This window comes from Oncorhynchus clarkii, chromosome 25 (genome assembly GCF_045791955.1).
Source record: "Oncorhynchus clarkii lewisi isolate Uvic-CL-2024 chromosome 25, UVic_Ocla_1.0, whole genome shotgun sequence".
NCBI classification, from domain to species: Eukaryota; Metazoa; Chordata; class Actinopteri; order Salmoniformes; family Salmonidae; genus Oncorhynchus; species Oncorhynchus clarkii.
The window spans coordinates 41,211,355-41,229,262 of record NC_092171.1 but is presented as its reverse complement, the minus strand read 5'-3'; the positions used below and the strand labels follow the sequence as shown (position 1 = coordinate 41,229,262).

The following is a 17,908-nucleotide window of genomic DNA, read 5'->3' as shown; positions in this document are numbered from 1 at the left end:
TGCTGCACGCCAAAAACACAAACAAATATTAAACGGCAAAGCTCTTGATCCAGGAGGGGATTCTCTGCTGTTAACCTCTTGGATCTCTAGGGGCGCTATTTCATTTTTGGATAAAAAACGTTCCCGTTTTAAGAGCAATATTTTGTCACGAAAAAAAGCTTGACTATGCATATTATTGACTGTTTTGGAAAGAAAACACTTTGAAGTTTCAGAATCTGCAAAGATATTGTCTGTAAGTGCCCCAGAACTCATTCTACAGGCGAAACCAAGATGATACGTCAACCAGGAAATGAGCAGAATCTCTGAAGCTCTGTTTTCCATTGTCTCCTTATATGGCTGTGATTGCGCAAGGAATGAGCCTACACTTTCTGTCGTTTCCCCAAGGCGTTTGCAGCATTGTGACGTATTTGTAGGCATATCATTGGAAGATTGACCATAAGAGACTACATTTTCCAAGTGTCCGCCTGGTGTCCCTGCGTCGAAATTGGAGCGTAAAGCCAGGTGCAATTATTTTTCCATTTGAGAGCAAGGAGAAACCAGGCTTCCACGAAGGATATATCATCGAAGAGATATGTGGAAAAACACCTTGAGGATTGATTCTAAACCACGTTTGCCATGTTTCAGTCGATATTATGGAGTTAATTTGGAAAAAAGTTCGCGTTTTGAGGGCTGAATTTTCGTTTTTTTTTTTTTTTTTGGTAGCCAAATGTGATGTACAAAACTGAGCTATTTCTAATACACAAAGAATCTTTTTGGAAAAACTGAGCATCTGCTATCTAACTGAGAGTCTCCTCATTGAAAACATCAGAAGTTCTTCAAAGGTAAGTTATTTTATTTGAAGGCTTTACTTGTTTTTGTGATAGTTGCCTGCTAAATGCTAACGCTAATGCTAACGCTAAATGCTACGCTAAATGCTACGCTAGCTAGCTACTGTTACACAAATGATTGTTTTCCTATGGTTGAAAAGCATATTTTGAAAATCTGAGATGACAGTGTTGTTAACAAAAGGCTAAGCTTGAGAGATAGCATATTTATTTCATTTCATTTGCGATTTTCATGAATAGTTAACGTTGCGTTATGGTAATGAGCTTAGGTCTATAAATAGAATCCCGGATCCGGGTTTGGTCGTCGCAACAGGTTAACCAAGCGACGCTTGATTTAGCAAGAAGCTAAGTATTTAACTAGATAGCTAACTGGCTACAGAATTAGCAAACCTTAGCATTTAGCATATTTTAGAAATTTTTAACGTAGTTAAAAAAAAAGTGTTACAAACTTTGGTCCCATCCACGATCTCAGTTGTTTTAAGCTTTTTATTTTGTTACAGTCTACACACATTTAGTTTTTCCACAGTCCTTACATAGCAATAATAAAGTAATTTGATATACATTCTATCTGGTTAGATAGGACTGAAAACACACTGTAGCATGTATAAGTACTAACTCTTATAGAACAGGAGCTTTTAATCCCACACCTTAGCTACTCTGTCCATGAAACAGGAACAGGAAACCGCCATCTTGTGTTTTCCATGTGCTGTATATTTGTATTTATAAAAAAAAAAATTTATTCGCATATCTACAGATTGTAAGATAAGGATAAATATTTTTACTAAAAAGTATTATTATATTGTTGTTTTGACTATGGCTTTTCAAATCTCCCAACAGTGGAGGGTTTATTTGAGATAAATGTTGTGATTTTTTTTTTCAGCCATTCCTAAACCTGTGACCAGAAACAATCTACGAAGGGACAATACCAAAATAAGTGGTCTAATGATTCTGTTTTTCCCGAAGCAAAATCTGCTGAGATGGTTGTATTTTCCCGTATATATAGCATTCTGTTTGTGGCCAGAAGTTTTGTATTTACATAGAAAAACTCACTTTTTTTTAAATCAAGATTTATGTGTCAGTTCATAAACCATGTGCCACGGAATCGGCACATCAAATCTCTTCCCAACTATTTTGCCACCTGTATGGCGCCGCTGTCAGCGTTTTGGTCCTCAAGTAAAACTTTTTTATTTTTTTGTGTGCCAATTCTGATCAGTAATAAAGGTCAGACAAACAAGTTCCTTACCTTCTCCCCTTCCGCTTGTCTCCTCCATGTTTGCGTTAATGCTGCAATCAGTTGGTTGTAGTTTTGGATAGAGCAGACATTTTCATATATTTTTGTTAATGCCACGTGACTACTCCACCTTTCCTATTCATAATATCATTCACAAAGATAATTCATTTTTAAAACAATTTTATTACATAAAAAAAAAATAATAATAATAAAAAAAAAAAATATATATATATATATATATATATATATATATATATAAATAATTATTTTATTTATAAATTATAAATTATTTTTTAACATTATTAATATTTGAATGAAATAAAACTAAATATTTGTTCAGTCTTTTCTGGAGGAAACTGGAATTGCAACCAGCTTTGTACGGCTTGTTTTTAGAAATGCTCGTTTTTAGAAATGCTCGTTTTTAGAAAGACTCGTTTTTAGAAAGGGTGATATTTAAAAAAAAGGTTCCGTATTCAATTAACTGAAAGTGAGAGGTTGTAATCTGGATAACATGTATTTTGCTTCCTCTTCTGAAATACCATTTTGGTGAATCATGGAATATTCCGTCATTTGTAACAAGTTTCTGTAGATTATTTCAGGTAGCATTTCTATGTTGAAGATTCAAAAATATATTTTTTTGCATTTAAAAAAAAGAAGAAAAAGTCAATATAATTTGCCTTTTATTTTTTTAATAATATATTCTACTCGATCGTTCCAGAGTAAGTTCCTCCATTTATTTTTGTTTTTCCTTTTAACTTATTCTATATACAGACACATCTACAGGGCATCGGGAAAGTATTCAGATCCCTTTGACTTTCCCACATGATGACCAACCGCCCTGATTCGGTCTTATGTAGCAACATTTTCAATTTGTGATTTTTTTACATTGGATAAAAGTAAAGATTTAGAGCTAGAAAATTGTGTATCATACACTGCAGTTGAGGAACAACAGGAAAATAAGTCTGCTTTGAAAGTTGCTAAACTTCTAACTTCACTTTTGAGAGAAATTGCCCCTGAATTTTTTTTTTTTGGGGGGTGGAGACCTCTTCTGTCTACACCCTTTCTTTCAGCATCGTTCACACCCTCTTAAGCCTGAGCCCCACCCATCTCTTTAAGGGTTCACATATGTGGTAAACGCATACTATATCAAATCTAGGTTCACTTGTCACCTGCAGACGATACAGAAGGGTGTACATGGGTAGCAATATCAAAAAACAAAGTGTACAGATAACAAATATTGAATAATTATTTGATGACGCTTAACCAACACACTTGGTCTACGTTGATGGGTCATGTGAAGAGCATGCTATAATCACCCCCTCAGCCACATCTAACTAAGGGGATGGGTCACTATGGTCTAGACATGTACACATGTTCATGACAAACAATAAATGGCCGTAATCACCCAGCAGGTGGGTCATGTAATAATCCGTCGCAAGTGGAGTCTTCTGGGTAGGCGATAGAGCCCGCTAAATTCAGGGCATCAATGTTGTTGAGAAAAGTAGAAAACTTTTGTAGTTCTTGATGGCTAATGTTCTATCTTTTCAAAAAAGGTTGCGGTTGGCCCGGACTATCGACACATACTGAAGAGCTCACGTTAGACAGAGCAGACCAATCCAAACTCCTCTCCCAGCATGTCCAGCCCACTCATTATCTCAGCCAATCATGGCAAGCGAAGGTTCCTGACTTTTTCAGTGGCTAAACCAACTAGGCTCGTAATTTAATCATTTTATTCATATTTACAGATGAAATACAAAGTACATTCTGCAATGGTTATAAAAATAGCCTATGTTTTCGAAAGTAAACAATATTAAATTGAGACATTATTCAGACGTCTACAAAAACACATGGGAATCTTCTGTTCTACCGGTTTTTAAAAACTGCGCTCCAGATCGAATAGAGATAAAAATACTTGGAAGTCAATTTTTCTACTGTAAAGTGGGTTTGAATTCAATGAGAAGCTGGGACATTGTCGGGCCTTTAGGCTACTTCGTGACTATGAAACTATCACAGTCAGAAAAAGATGAGGAATTTATTCTGCAATGATCGTGGAAAATGAAATGGATTCCTTGGCTTATTTCAAACTATTTTAGAGTGCAAAAAATAAATGCTAGAAAATAGCTCTACTCACTAGTGGCGAATGTTCTCATCTTATTTACCTGTTGTTGTAATGAATAAGCATGTGATAATTTTCACAAAACATTAGACTACTGCCTGCGTACGGTCTAAAGACCATAGAGCTAAACACAATTGCTCTCTTCAATATCACTTTTGATAAATGCCATATTTTTCCCTGAACTGGCGCATGCATGTTTTGGAGTATATACATGTATATATTTTTTTAAGTACACAACGTTTATAAATGAGTCCCCAGGGAAGGTGTGTGTGTGTGTGTGTGTGTGTGTTCCAGAGAAATGGATCCCCCTAAGGAAAGGTCATAGTGAACCCACACAACCAGTGTAACACAACTACTAGGCTGCGTTCAACAGCGCTGGGCCTTCCTCTGAAAATAGAGCTGCGTTCAACAGCGCTGGGCCTTCCTCTGAAACTAGAGCTGCGTTCAACAGCGCTGGGCCTTTCTCTGAAACTAGAGCTGCGTTCAACAGCGCTGGGCCTTTCTCTGAAACTAGAGCTGCGTTCAACAGCGCTGGGCCTTCCTCTGAAACTAGAGCTGCGTTCAACAGCGCTGGGCCTTCCTCTGAAACTAGAGCTGCGTTCAACAGCGCTGGGCCTTCCTCTGAAACTAGAGCTGCGTTCAACAGCGCTGGGCCTTCCTCTGAAAGTAGGAAGCTCTGGGCCTTCCTCTGAAACTAGAGCTGCGTTCAACAGCGCTGGGCCTTCCTCTGAAAGTAGGAAGCTCTGGGCCTTCCTCTGAAAGTAGGAAGCCCTGGGCCTTCCTCTGTAGGACAGGGACTAGGCAACTCAGTTCCTGGAGTGCTGCAGGTTAACTGAACAAAAATATGAATGCAATATGCAACCATGTCAAAGATTTTACTGAGTTACAGTTCATATGAGGAAATCAGTCAATGGAAAGGGCCTAATTAATTTATATCTATGGATTTCACATGACTGGGAAATACAGATATGCATCTTGTTGGTCACAGACACCTTAAAAGGTAGAGGCATGGATCAGAAAACCAGTCAGTCTCTGGTGTGACCATTTGGTTCATGCAGCGTGACACATCTCCTACACATAGAGCTGATTGTGGCCTGTTGAATGTCCCAGTCCTCTTCAAAGGCTGTACGAAGTTGCTGGAAATTGGCGGGAACTGGAAAACGCTGTCCTACACATCAATCCAGAGCATCCCAAACATGCTCAATGGTTAACATCTGGTGAGTATGCAGGCCATGGAAGAACTGGGACATTTTCAGCTTCCAGGAATTGTGTAAAGATCCTTGTGACATGGGGCCTTGCATTATCATGCTGAAACATGAAGTGATGGCGGCGGATGAATGGCACGATAATGGGCCTCAGGATCTCGTCACGGTATCTCTATGCATTCACATTGATTGACATTGATAAAATGCAGTTGTGTTTGTTGTCCGTAGCTTAGACCTGCCCATACCATAACCCCATGACCACCATGGGGCACTCTGTTCACGACATTAACATCAGCAAACCGCTCCCCCACACGACTCCATCTTGCCGGGATTCATCCGTGAACTTTCCCAGAATGCCAGTGGACATCGAAGGTGAGCATTTGCCAATTGAAGTCGGTTACGACACCAAACTGCAGTCAGATCAAGACCCTGGTGAGAACAACGAGCATACAGATGAGCTTGTGAAGAAGTTCTTTGGCTGTGCAAACCCAAAGTTTCATCAGCTGTCTGGGTGGCTGTTCTCTGACGATCCCACAGGTGAAGAAGCCAGATGTGGAGGTCCTGGGCTGGCGGGGTTACACGTGAGGTCGGTTGGACTTACTGCCAAATTCAAAACTTGAGACATCTGTGGCATTGTGTTGTGTGACAAAAGTGCACATTTGAGTGGCCTTTTATTGTCCCAGCACAAGGTGCACCTGTGCAATGATCATGAATCACTACTGTATCAACAATTAGTATAATCAACTGTCAATTACTATGTTTTCATTCTGAATAGTCGTTAGCTCTGGAGCTGCAAAAACCCTAATGACTTCAAGGCCACAAATAATTAATTAAATTGTTTTATTTACTAGACTAAGTTGAAAATGAGGTAGTTAAAAGATGCGATATCAAGACCGGATATAACACAGCTATTGAGGTGAGAGGCTCTGCAGATCAATATGAATGGGCCTCTGGGAAATACATTCACAGGACTGCTGCAAATGATATGATCTTCTTCATAAAGAGATTGAATGGGAGAGGACTGTGTCAACACAGGCTTTCACAACCCTGAAACTATAGAGATCACCAACCAGGAATAGACATGAAATAGGCTACCAATTAGCATCCGGTGTGGACGTTGCCGGGGATAGTAATTGATAGTGGGTTTGTAAATTAGACTTGCCATCTTACGATCCTCATGGACTTCCACCACTTTTACACAATCACAGCGCCACTTTCAGAGGAAATGAATAATGTACTAGGTGTATATTGACTTGTATGTCGGTTGTTGCCTCTCTCAGTTCTCAGTCCAGGAAAGTAATGTCTTTTTTTACAGCTTTTCCCTGCAGTGAATTCTTCCCTCTGAATCCCCAGGATGGATTGTCAAAATGTCATTGGTTAGTCTTGAATGCTAACAGTGCATTCCACAAGATCTCCCCAGGGTTGATTTCCCTCTGTCTGAGTAAGATCGGGAGAGTCAATGGGTGTGTGTGGTTTCCATGGAGATGTAGGTCTGGCTCCTCCCCCCTCCCCCCGGGTCACAGAAAGAATCGCATGGTTTATCCATGTTTAGCGGAGATCTGTGTATAAAGTGTTGTGGGAGGGGGGAAAAACAGCATCTAAAGACACACTTCGCTGTTGGAGTGGTCTGATGCAGCCGTTGGGTTACCGGTGGTCTGAGGCAGGCGTTGGGTTACCGGTGGTCTGAGGCAGCCGTTGGGTTACCGGTGGTCTGAGGCGGGCGTTGGGTTACCGGTGGTCTGAGGCGGGCGTTGGGTTACCGGTGGTCTGAGGCAGGCGTTGGGTTACCGGGGGTCTGAGGCAGGCGTTGGGTTACCGGGGGTCTGAGTCAGCCGTTGGGTTACCGGGGGTCTGAGGCAGTCGTTGGGTTACCGGTGGTCTGAGGCGGGCGTTGGGTTACCAGTGTTACCAGGGTTTTCAAGTGCTACATTTTAATAACGATGGCTTCGGGGGAAACAGCTTTGACATTTTTAACGATGCTGCTACGAAGGTTTTAACGATTAACTTGGCCTTAAGATGCTTTTGGGAAGCCTGACCCACCGCTCTCCAACCCTGTTCCTGGAGAGATACCCTCCTGTAGGTTTAAACCAGGGCTCTCCAACCCTGTTCCTGGGGAGCTACCCTCCTGTAGGTTTAAACCAGGGCTCTCCAACCCTGTTCCTGGTGAGCTACCCTCCTGTAGGTTTAAACCAGGGCTCTCCAACCCTGTTCCTGGAGAGATACCCTCCTGTAGGTTTAAACCAGGGCTCTCCAACCCTGTTCCTGGAGAGATACCCTCCTGTAGGTTTTCATTCCAACCTTAATCTAGTTCACCTGATCGTAATAATAAGCTGGTTGATTAGATGAACCAGGTTAGTTACAACTAGGTTTGGATTGTAAACCTACAGGAGGGTATCTCTCCAGGAACAGGGTTGGAGAGCCTGTGTAGGGTAGGGTAGGGATTGTGGATTTGATTCCAGAGATAGGCCATATATACTGAAGAAGTCTGGATAACAACTTCTGCTAAAATAATAATAATTACAGCATTTAGGAATATGTGAATCAGACACATTGTTCTGGTGGTTGCCATGACGATCTTTCATGCCTCTGACTCTCTGTCAGAAACCGTTTTGAATAGATAGTAGTTTGTTTGCCAAGGCAAGTGGGGCACACATCAGATGGCTTGCCTGCGGACTTGTGTCCTTGAGTAAAGCACGTCTCTAATATGTTCTGTCTTCTTTACACACACCTGTAGAAGGGAGACTGGCCGATGCACAAGTTGGAGTGTACAGCCATGTGTTCCTATGGGGAGAACTGGTGTCCGTCAGAGACCGTCAGACTGGTAGCCAGGATCATCATGAAACAGGTGGGTGGGTCATGCTGGTGGGCGGGTCTGTTGGTGGGCGGGTCTGTTGGTGGGCGGGTCTGTTGGTGGGCGGGTCTGTTGGTGGGCGGGTCTGTTGGTGGGCGGGTCTGTTGGTGGGCGGGTCTGTTGGTGGGCGGGTCTGTTGGTGGGCGGGTCTGTTGGTGGGCAGGTCTGTTGGTCTGTGTGTGGATGGGTCTGTGTGTGGATGGGTCTGTGTGTGGATGGGTCTGTGTGTGGATGGGTGGGTTGGTGGATGGGTGTGTGTGTGTGGATCCCCCTAAATGTGTTCTGCTTTGTCTGTGTCTTCACCAGAAAGTCACAACGGAACGGACACAGTCAGAGAGGCTGTTACTCCTCAGCGAGTTTGAAGCCCGTAAGTACACAGATTAGATACATAGTACTAAAACTCCCAAAAGGGTTTTCAGAAATCCTAGTTGGAAGATTCCCGGAATCATGGCGGGAATAAACAGGAATTCCGGAGTGCTCCAACTGGGATTTCTGGAAAACCAGGGAATTTGGGGGGAAATTACCAGAATATTGCAACCCCACATAGGACATACAGTTGAAGTTGGAAGTTTACACACACTTTAGCCAAATACATTTAAACTCAGTTTTTCACAATTCCTGACATTTAATCCTAGTAAAAATTCCCTGTTTTAGGTCAGTTAGGATCACCACTTTATTTTAACAATGTGAAATGTCTGAATAATAGTAGAGAGAATGATTTATTTTGTATTTTATTTCTTTCATCACATTCCCAGTGGGTCAGAAGTTTACATACACTCACTTAGTATTTAGTAGCATTGCCTTTAAATTGTTTAACTTGAGTCCAATGTTTCGGGTAACCTTCCACAAGCTTCCCACAATAAGTTGGGTGAATTTTGGTCCATTCCTCCTGACAGAGCTGGTGTGACTGAGTCAGGTTCCTATAGGATTGAGGTCAGGGCTTTGTGATGGCCACTCCAATACCTTGACTTTGTTGTCCTTAAGTCATTTTGCCACAACTTTGGAAGTATGCTTGGGGTCATTGTCCATTTGGAAGACCCATTTGAGACCAAGCTTTAACTTCCTGACAGATGTCTTTAGATGTTGCTTCAATATATCCACATAATTTTCCACCCTCATGACGCCATCTATTTTGTGAAGTGCAACAGTCCCTCCTGCAGCAAAGCACCCCCACAACATAATGCTGCCAGCCCCATGCTTCACGGTTGAGATGGTGTTCTTCGGCTTGCAAGCCTCCCCCTTTTACTCCAAACATAACGATGGTCTTTATGGCAAAACGGTTCTATTTTCATTTCATCAGACCAGAGGACATTTCTCCAAAAAGTACGATCTTTGTCTCCATGTGCAGTTGCAAACCGTAGTCTTGCTTTTTTTATGGCGGTTTTGGAGCAGTGGCTTCTTCCTTGCTGAGCGGCCTTTCAGGTTATGTCGATATAGGACTCGTTTAACTGTAGATATATATACTTTTGTACCTGTTTCCTCCAGCATCTTCACAATGTCCTTTGCTGTTGTTCTGGGATTGATTTGCACTTTTCGCACCAAAGTACGTTCATCTCTAGGAGACAGAACGCATTTCCTTCCTGAGCGGTATGACGGCTGCGTGGTCCCATGGTGTTTATACTTGCGTACTATTGTTTGTACAGATGAACGTGGTACCTTCAGGCGTTTGGAAATTGCTCCCAAGAATGAACCAGACTTGTGGAGGTCTACACATTTTTTCAGTGGTCTTGGCTGATTTCTTTAGATTTTTCCATGATGTCAAGCAAAGAGGCACTGAGTTTGAAGGTAGGCCTTGAAATACATCCACAGGTACACCTCCAATTGACTCAAATTATGTCAATTAGCCTATCAGAAGCTCCTAAAGCCATGACATCATTTTCTGGAATTTTACAAGCTTTTTCAAGGCACAGTCAACTTAGTGTATGTAAACTTCTGACCCACTATAATTGTGATGCAACTGTGAATGATAATTTCACTTATCTGCCTGTAAACAATTGTTGGAAAAATGACTTGTGTCAAGTACAAAATAGATGTCCTAACCGACTTGCCAAAACTATAGATCGTTAACAAGAAATTTGTGGAGTGGTTTAAAAACGAGTTTTAATGACTCCAACCTAAGTCTATGTTAACTTCTGACTTCAACTGTATGTCACACTATATTGAGGTAAAAATCAGAGCACAATGCTTGTATAGATGTCATCAAATTTTATTGGTCACACGGTTAGCAGATGTTAATGCGAGTGTCGCAAAATGCTTGTGCTTCTGGTTCCCGACAGTGCAGAAATATCTAACAATTCCCCAACAACTACCTAATACACACACATCTAAAGGGGTGAATGAGAATATGTACATATAAATATGTGGATGAGCGATGGCCGAGCGGCATAGTCAAGGTGCAGTATATACATATATGAGTAGTGTCAGAAATGTCAACATTGTTAAAGTGGCCTGTGATTGGTTGGCAGCAGCCTCTCTGAGTTGGTGATTGCTGTTTGATGTGACCTGCAGTCGAACTAGAGCTGGTCACATGGTGTGACCTACAGGAGAACTAGAGCTGGTCACATGGTGTGACCTGCAGGAGAACTAGAGCTGGTCACATAGTGTGACCTACAGGAGAACTAGAGCTGGTCACATGGTGTGACCTACAGGAGAACTAGAGCTGGTCACATGGTGTGACCTGCAGGAGAACTAGAGCTGGTCACATGGTGTGACCTGCAGGAGAACTAGAGCTGGTCACATGGTGTGACCTGCAGGAGAACTAGAGCTGGTCACATGGTGTGACCTACAGGAGAACTAGAGCTGGTCACATGGTGTGACCTACAGGAGAACTAGAGCTGGTCACATGGTGTGACCTACAGTAGAACTAGAGCTGGTCACATAGTGTGACCTACAGGAGAACTATTAATAGATGATCTATAGTACAGGCTCACTGCCAAATGAGGAAGTGGAGAACACACACACACACACACACTTGTATCCTGGCCTGTACATACTGAGAGAGGGGAGGATAGTCTGTGTGGGACTGGACCAACATGGAGGAGGCCTCTCCGTTCCTCTAGTCTAGGGAGGCCTCTCCGTTCCTCTAGTCTAGGGAGGCCTCTCCGTTCCTCTAGTCTAGGGAGGCCTCTCCGTTCCTCTAGTCTAGGGAGGCCTCTCCGTTCCTCTAGTCTAGGGAGGCCTCTCCGTTCCTCTAGTCTAGGGAGGCCTCTCCGTTCCTCTAGTCTAGGGAGGCCTCTCCGTTCCTCTAGTCTAGGGAGGCCTCTCCGTTCCTCTAGTCTAGGGAGGCCTCTCCGTTCCTCTAGTCTAGGGAGGCCTCTCCGTTCCTCTAGTCTAGCTGTTCATAGAGGAGGAGGTCTTTCGGGTTTCTGCACAGACAACAGGCTGCTGGCATATATCATGACCCCTCACACCTGTCACATTGCCTAGCAGGTGCACCTGCCTCCAGCCCCCCCTTCCAAGAACGTATCCCCCCTCCTTCTGATCCACAGGGACTTTATGTCGACAGCAATGTAGTCGACAAGAGCCCAGCCAGATCTGGGTCCAGGCTAGTCTAGGTCTGACCTCATTGTGCCAACAAGAAAACATCTGACTCATATGTTGTGTTCTAGATGACTATAGTACACTGAACAAAAAATATAAACCAAACAATTGAAAATATTTTACTGATTTTACAGTTCATATAAGGAAATCTGTTAATAATAATAAAAAATAAAAAAAATGAATTAGGACCTAATCTATGCATTTCACATGACTGGCAATTCAGATATGCAGATGCTGTACCAAAAAGAAAGAGAGAAAAAGGGAGGCGTGGATCAGAAAACCAGTCAGGATCTGGTGTGAACACCATTTGCCTCATGCAGCGTGACACATCTCCTTCACACAGAGTTGATCAGGCTGTTGATTGTGGCCTGTTGGAATGTCGTCCCACTCCTCTTCATTGGCTGTGTGAAGTTGCTGGATGTTGGTGGGAACTGGAACACGCTGTCGTACACGTCGATCCAGAGCATCCCAAACATGCTCAGTGGGTGACATGTCAGGTGAGTATACAGGCCATGGAAGAACTGGGACATTTTCAGCTTCCAGGAATTGTGTACAGATCCTTGTGACATGGGGCCGTGCATTATCATGCTGAAACATGAGGTGATGGTGGTGGATGAAAGGCACGACAACGGGCCTCAGGATCTCGTCACGGTATCTCTGTGCATTCAAATTGCCATCGATAAAATGCTATTATGTTCATTGCCTGTAGCGTATGTCTGCCCATACCATAACCCCATCGCCACCATGGGGCACTCTGTTCACAATGTTGACGTCAGCAAATCTCTCACAAAAACAACTCCACACACGCTGTCTGCCATCTGCCCGGTACAGCTGAAACCGGGATTCGTCCGTGATGAGCACACTTCTCCAACGTGCCAGTGGCCATCGAAGGTGATCATTTCCCCACTGAAGTCGGTTACAACGCTGAACTACAGTCGGGTCGAGACCCTGGTGAGGACGACGAGCACACAGATGAGCTTCCCTGAGACGGTTCCTGACTATTAATGTAGAAATTCTTCGGTTGTGCAAACCTACAGTTTCGTCCAGGTGCCTGGTCGCAGTCGATCCCGCAGGTGAAGAAGCCGTATGTGGAGGTCCTGGGCATACATGAGGTCTACAGTTTTGAGGCCGGTTGGACATACTGCTAAATTGTCTAAAGTAATGTTTGGAGGCGGCTTATGGTAGAGAAATTATCAATAATTTCTCTGGCAACAGCTGTGGTGCACATTCCTGCGGTCAGCATGCCAATTGCACGTCCCCTATAAAAACTTGATACATATGTGGCTTTGTGTTGTGACAACTGCACATTTTAAAGTGGCCTTTTATTGTCCCCAGCACAAGGTGCACCTGTGCAATCATGCTGTTTAATCAGCTTCTTGATAGGCCACACCTGTCAGGTGGATGGATTATTTTGACAAATGAGAAATGCTCACCAACAGGGATGTAAACTAATTTGTGCTCAACATTTGAGAGAAATAACATTTCTGGGATCTTTTATTTCAGCTCATGAACCATGGGACCAGCACTTTATGTTGAGTTTATATGTTGTTCAGTGTATGACCTGAAATGGGAAGATTAATGTTTCTCTGCCTCCTCCCCCTCCACCACCTCCTCTCTCCCCTTTCTCTCTCCTTCCCCTCCTCTCTCCTCCCCCTCCACCACCACCTCCTCTCCCCTTTCTCTCTCCTTCCCCTCCTCTCTCCTCCCCCTCCACCACCACCTCCTCTCCCCTTTCTCTCTCCTTCCCCTCCTCTCTCCTCCACCACCACCTCCTCTCCCCTTTCTCTCTCCTTCCCCTCCTCTCTCCTCCCCCTCCACCACCTCCTCTCTACCCTTTCTCTCTCCTTCCCCTCCTCTCTCCTCCCCCTCCACCACCTCCTCTCTCCCCTTTCGCTCTCCTACCCCTCCTCTCTCCTCCCCCTCCACCACCACCTCTCTCCCCTTTCTCTCTCCTACCCCTCCTCTCTCCTCCCCCTCCACCACCTCCTCTCTCCCCTTTCTCTCTCCTACCCCTCCTCTCTCCTCCCCCTCCACCACCTCCTCTCTCCCCTTTCTCTCTCCTACCCCTCCTCTCTCCTCCCCCTCCACCACCTTCTCTCTCCCCTTTCTCTCTCCTACCCCTCCTCTCTCCTCCCCCTCCACTACCTCCTCTCTCCCCTTTCTCTCTCCTACCCCTCCTCTCTCCTCCCCCTCCACTACCTCCTCTCTCCCCTTTCTCTCTCCTACCCCTCCTCTCTCCTCCCCCTCCACCACCACCTCCTCTCCCCTTTCTCTCTCCTCCTCCCCCTCTCTCCACCACCACTTCTCTCCCCTTTCTCTCTTCTCCCCCTCCTCTCTCCCCTTTCTCTCTCCTCCGCCTCCACCACCCCCCCTCTCTCTCTCCTTCCCCTCCACCACCCCCCCTCTCTCTCCTTCCCCTCCACCAACCCCCTCTCCCTTTCCCTCCACCACCCCCCTCTCTCTCTCCACCACCTCCTCTCTCCCCTTTCTCTCTCCTCTCTCTCAGACCTGGATAAGTTGGACAGTGAGAAGAATGAGATGAACCAGACGGATATAGCTGCACTGCATCATTTCTACTCTCGACACATAGACTTCCCTGATGACCAAACCCTCACTGTGCTCTTTGGACAGGTAAGGAGGATAGGATCTAGTTCTTATACATCTATGTTACAGCAGCTCTGCATCATCACTACTGCTGTGGTCACAGTCACGGGTAGCCTGGCTGACTCGACTCGCGTGGGACACGGGTAGCCTGGCTGACTCGACTCGCGTGGGACACGGGTAGCCTGGCTGACTCGACTCGCGTGGGACACGGGTAGCCTGGCTGACTCGACTCGCGTGGGACACGGGTAGCCTGGCTCGCGTGGGACACGGGTAGCCTGGCTCGCGTGGGACACGGGTAGCCTGGCTCGCGTGGGACACGGGTAGCCTGGCTCGCGTGGGACACGGGTAGCCTGGCTCGCGTGGGACACGGGTAGCCTGGCTCGCGTGGGACACGGGTAGCCTGGCTCGCGTGGGACACGGGTAGCCTGGCTCGCGTGGGACACGGGTAGCCTGGCTCGCGTGGGACACGGCTCGCGTGGGGCACGGGTAGCCTGGCTCGCGTGGGACACGGCTCGCGTGGGGCACGGGTAGCCTGGCTCGCGTGGGGCACGGGTAGCCTGGCTCGCGTGGGGCACGGGTAGCCTGGCTCGCGTGGGGCACGGGTAGGAGAGCTGTGACACTGATCTGGACAGGAGGTTGTTGTAAATGCAGTATTCAAACTGAAATGTGCGGATCTTTGATTAGTTCTCTCAACAATGTTTTTTTCTTTCCTGCGGGTCGAGCTGTCAGCTGCCAGTCTCTTCTCTCTTTCCGGCTCTCTCTCCCTCTCTTTCCGGCTCTCTCTCTCTCTCTTTCTGTCTGTCTGTCTGTCTGTCTGTCTGTCTGTCTGTCTGTCTGTCTACACACAGACATAATCCCCTGAATGCCTCCATGACACCAGACTTCTCACCCACTCAGGACAGCCCTGAGGGACCTGACCTTTAACCTTTTAGTTTCATTACATTAGTCAGGACAGACCACTAGCATTTCTTGTCTGCTACCACGAGGATTACCATATTTGGTAGTCTGCTACCATATTTGTCCTTACACGTCTGCTCTCTCTCTCTCCCACCTGTCTCTCTACCTCCCCCCTGTACCCCTTCGACCCCCCCTGTACCCCTTCGAGCCCCCCCTCACCTTCTCCCACCTGTCTCTCTACCTCCCCCCCCACCTGTCTCTCTACCTCCCCCTGTAGGTAAACTGTAATGGATTCACCATAGAGGATGAGGAGCTGTCTCATCTGGGCTCTGCTGTGTTCCCTGAGTAAGTCTACAATGTTGTCACTGTCTGGACCCATTCACACCACTGGCAGTACAGGAACTGTACAAACAGGAACTGTACAAACAGGAACTGTACAAACAGGAACTGTACAAACAGGAACTGTACAAACAGGAACTGTAGTAACAGGAACTGTAGTAACAGGAACTGTACAAACAGGAACTGTAGTAACAGGAACTGTACAAACAGGAACTGTAGTAACAGGAACTGTACAAACAGGAACTGTAGTAACAGGAACTGTAGTAACAGGAACTGTTGGATTCAACATTTTGAACATTCAGATATTAAATGCATTTTAGGAAAGAAGAGTAGAATCACAATCATTACGAATGAATGACACATCATTATCTTCATTTCTCCCCCCTCTCTCCCCCCTCTCTCCCCCCTCTCTCCCCCTCTCTCTCTCTCTCCCTCTCTCTCCCCTCTCTCCTCCCTCTTTCCCCCCTCTTTCCCCCCTCTTTCCCCCTCTTTCCCCCCTCTTTCCCCCTCTTTCCTCCCTCTCTCCTCCCTCCCTCTTTCCCCCCTCCCTTTCTCCCCTCTCCCTCTCCTCCCTCCCTTTCTCCCCTCTCCCTCTCCTTCCTCTCTCTCCCCTCTCTCTCCCCTCTCTCTCCCCTCTCTCCCCTCTTTCCCCCCTCTTTCCCCCCTCTCTCCCCCTCTCTCCCCCCTCTCCCCCTCTCTCCCCCTCTCCCCTCCCCTCCCTCTCTCCTCCCTCTCTCCTCCCTCTCTCCTCCCTCTTTCCTCGCTCCCTCTCCCCTCCCTCTTTCCTCGCTCCCTCTCCCCCCTCCCTCTCCCCCCTCCCTCTCCCCCCTCCCTTTCCTCCCTCTCTTCCCCCTCTCTTCCCCCCCTCCTCCCCCTCTCTTCCCCCTCTCTCCTCCCTCTCCTCCCCCACTCCTCCCCCTCTCTCCCCTCTCCTCCCCCTCTCTCCCCCTCTCCTCCCTCTCTCTCCCCTCTCTCCTCCCCCTCTCCCCCTCTCTCCTCTCTCCCTCTCTTCCCTCTCTCTTCTCCCTCCCTTCCCCCTCCTCCTTCTCCCTCCCCCTCCTCTCTCCTCTCTCTCCCCCCTCTTTCCTCCCCCTCTTTCCTCCCCCTCTTTCCTCCCCCTCTTTCCTCCCCCTCTTTCCTTCCTCTCTCCTCCCTCTCTCCTCCCTCCCTCTCTCCTCCCCCTCTCCCCCCTCTTTCCCCCCCTCTTTTCTCCCCTCTCCTCCCTCTTTTCTCCCTCTTTCCTCCCCCTCTCTCCCCCCTCTCTCCCTCTCTCCTCCCTCTTTCCTCGCTCCCTCTTTCCTCCCTCCCTCTCCCCCCTCCCTCTTCCCCTCCCTTTCCTCCCTCTCTTCCCCCTCTCCCCCCTCCCTCTTCCCCTCCCTTTCCTCCCTCTCTTCCCCCTCTCTTCCCCCTCTCTTCCCCCTCTCTTCCCCCCCTCCTCCCCCTCTCTTCCCCCCCTCTTCCCCCTCTCTTCCCCCCTCTTCCCCCCCCTCTTCCCCCCTCTTCCCCCTCTTCCCCTCTCTTCCCCCTCTCTTCCCCCTCTCTTCCCCCTCTCCCCCCTCCCTCTTCCCCTCCCTTTCCTCCCTCTCTTCCCCCTCTCTTCCCCCTCTCTTCCCCCTCTCCCCCCTCCCTCTTCCCCTCCCTTTCCTCCCTCTCTTCCCCCTCTCTTCCCCCTCTCTTCCCCCTCTCTTCCCCCCCTCCTCCCCCTCTCTTCCCCCCCTCCTCCCCCTCTCTTCCCCCCCTCTTCCCCCCTCTTCCCCCCCTCCTCCCCCTCTCTTCCCCCCCTCTTCCCCCTCTCTTCCCCCCTCTTCCCTCTCTCCCCTCTCTCCCCTCTCTTCTCCCTCCCCTCTCTCCCCTCTCTTCTCCCTCCCTTCCCCCTCCTCCCTCCCCCTCCCTCCTCCCTACCCCTCCTCTCTCCTCTCTCTCCCTCTTTCCTCCCCCTCTTTCCTCCCCCTCTTTCCTTCCTCTCTCCTCCCTCCCTCTCTCCTCCCCCTCTCTCCCCCCTCTTTCCCCCCCTCTTTCCTCCCCCCCTCTCTCCCCCTCTTTTCCCCCTCTTTCCTCCCTCCCTTTCTCCCCTCTCCTCCCTCTCTCTCCCCTCTCCCTCTCCTCCCTCTCTCTCCTCCCTCTTTCTCCCTCTTTCCTCCCCTCTTTCCTCCCTCCCTCTCTCTCCCTCTCCTCTCCCTCTCCTCCCTCTCTCCTCCCTCTCTCCTCCCTCTCCCCCCCTCCCTCTCCCCCTCTCTTCCCCCCCTCTCTTCCCCCCCTCCTCCCCCTCTCTTCCCCCTCTCTCCCCCTCTCCTCCCTCTC

General features: G+C 47.4%; 1 protein-coding gene across 1 annotated transcript in view; it reads left to right on the top strand.

Moving 5' to 3' along the window:
• Nucleotides 1-17,908, top strand: part of LOC139383551 (N-lysine methyltransferase SMYD2-A-like) — a 41,763-nt gene that overhangs the window by 10,525 nt on the left and 13,330 nt on the right. Inside the window, exons 3-6 of the mRNA XM_071128129.1 lie at nt 8,111-8,221; nt 8,534-8,594; nt 14,274-14,398; nt 15,546-15,613. Coding sequence (XP_070984230.1) covers nt 8,111-8,221; nt 8,534-8,594; nt 14,274-14,398; nt 15,546-15,613 — 365 coding nt within the window. The remainder of the gene's footprint in view (nt 1-8,110; nt 8,222-8,533; nt 8,595-14,273; nt 14,399-15,545; nt 15,614-17,908) is intronic.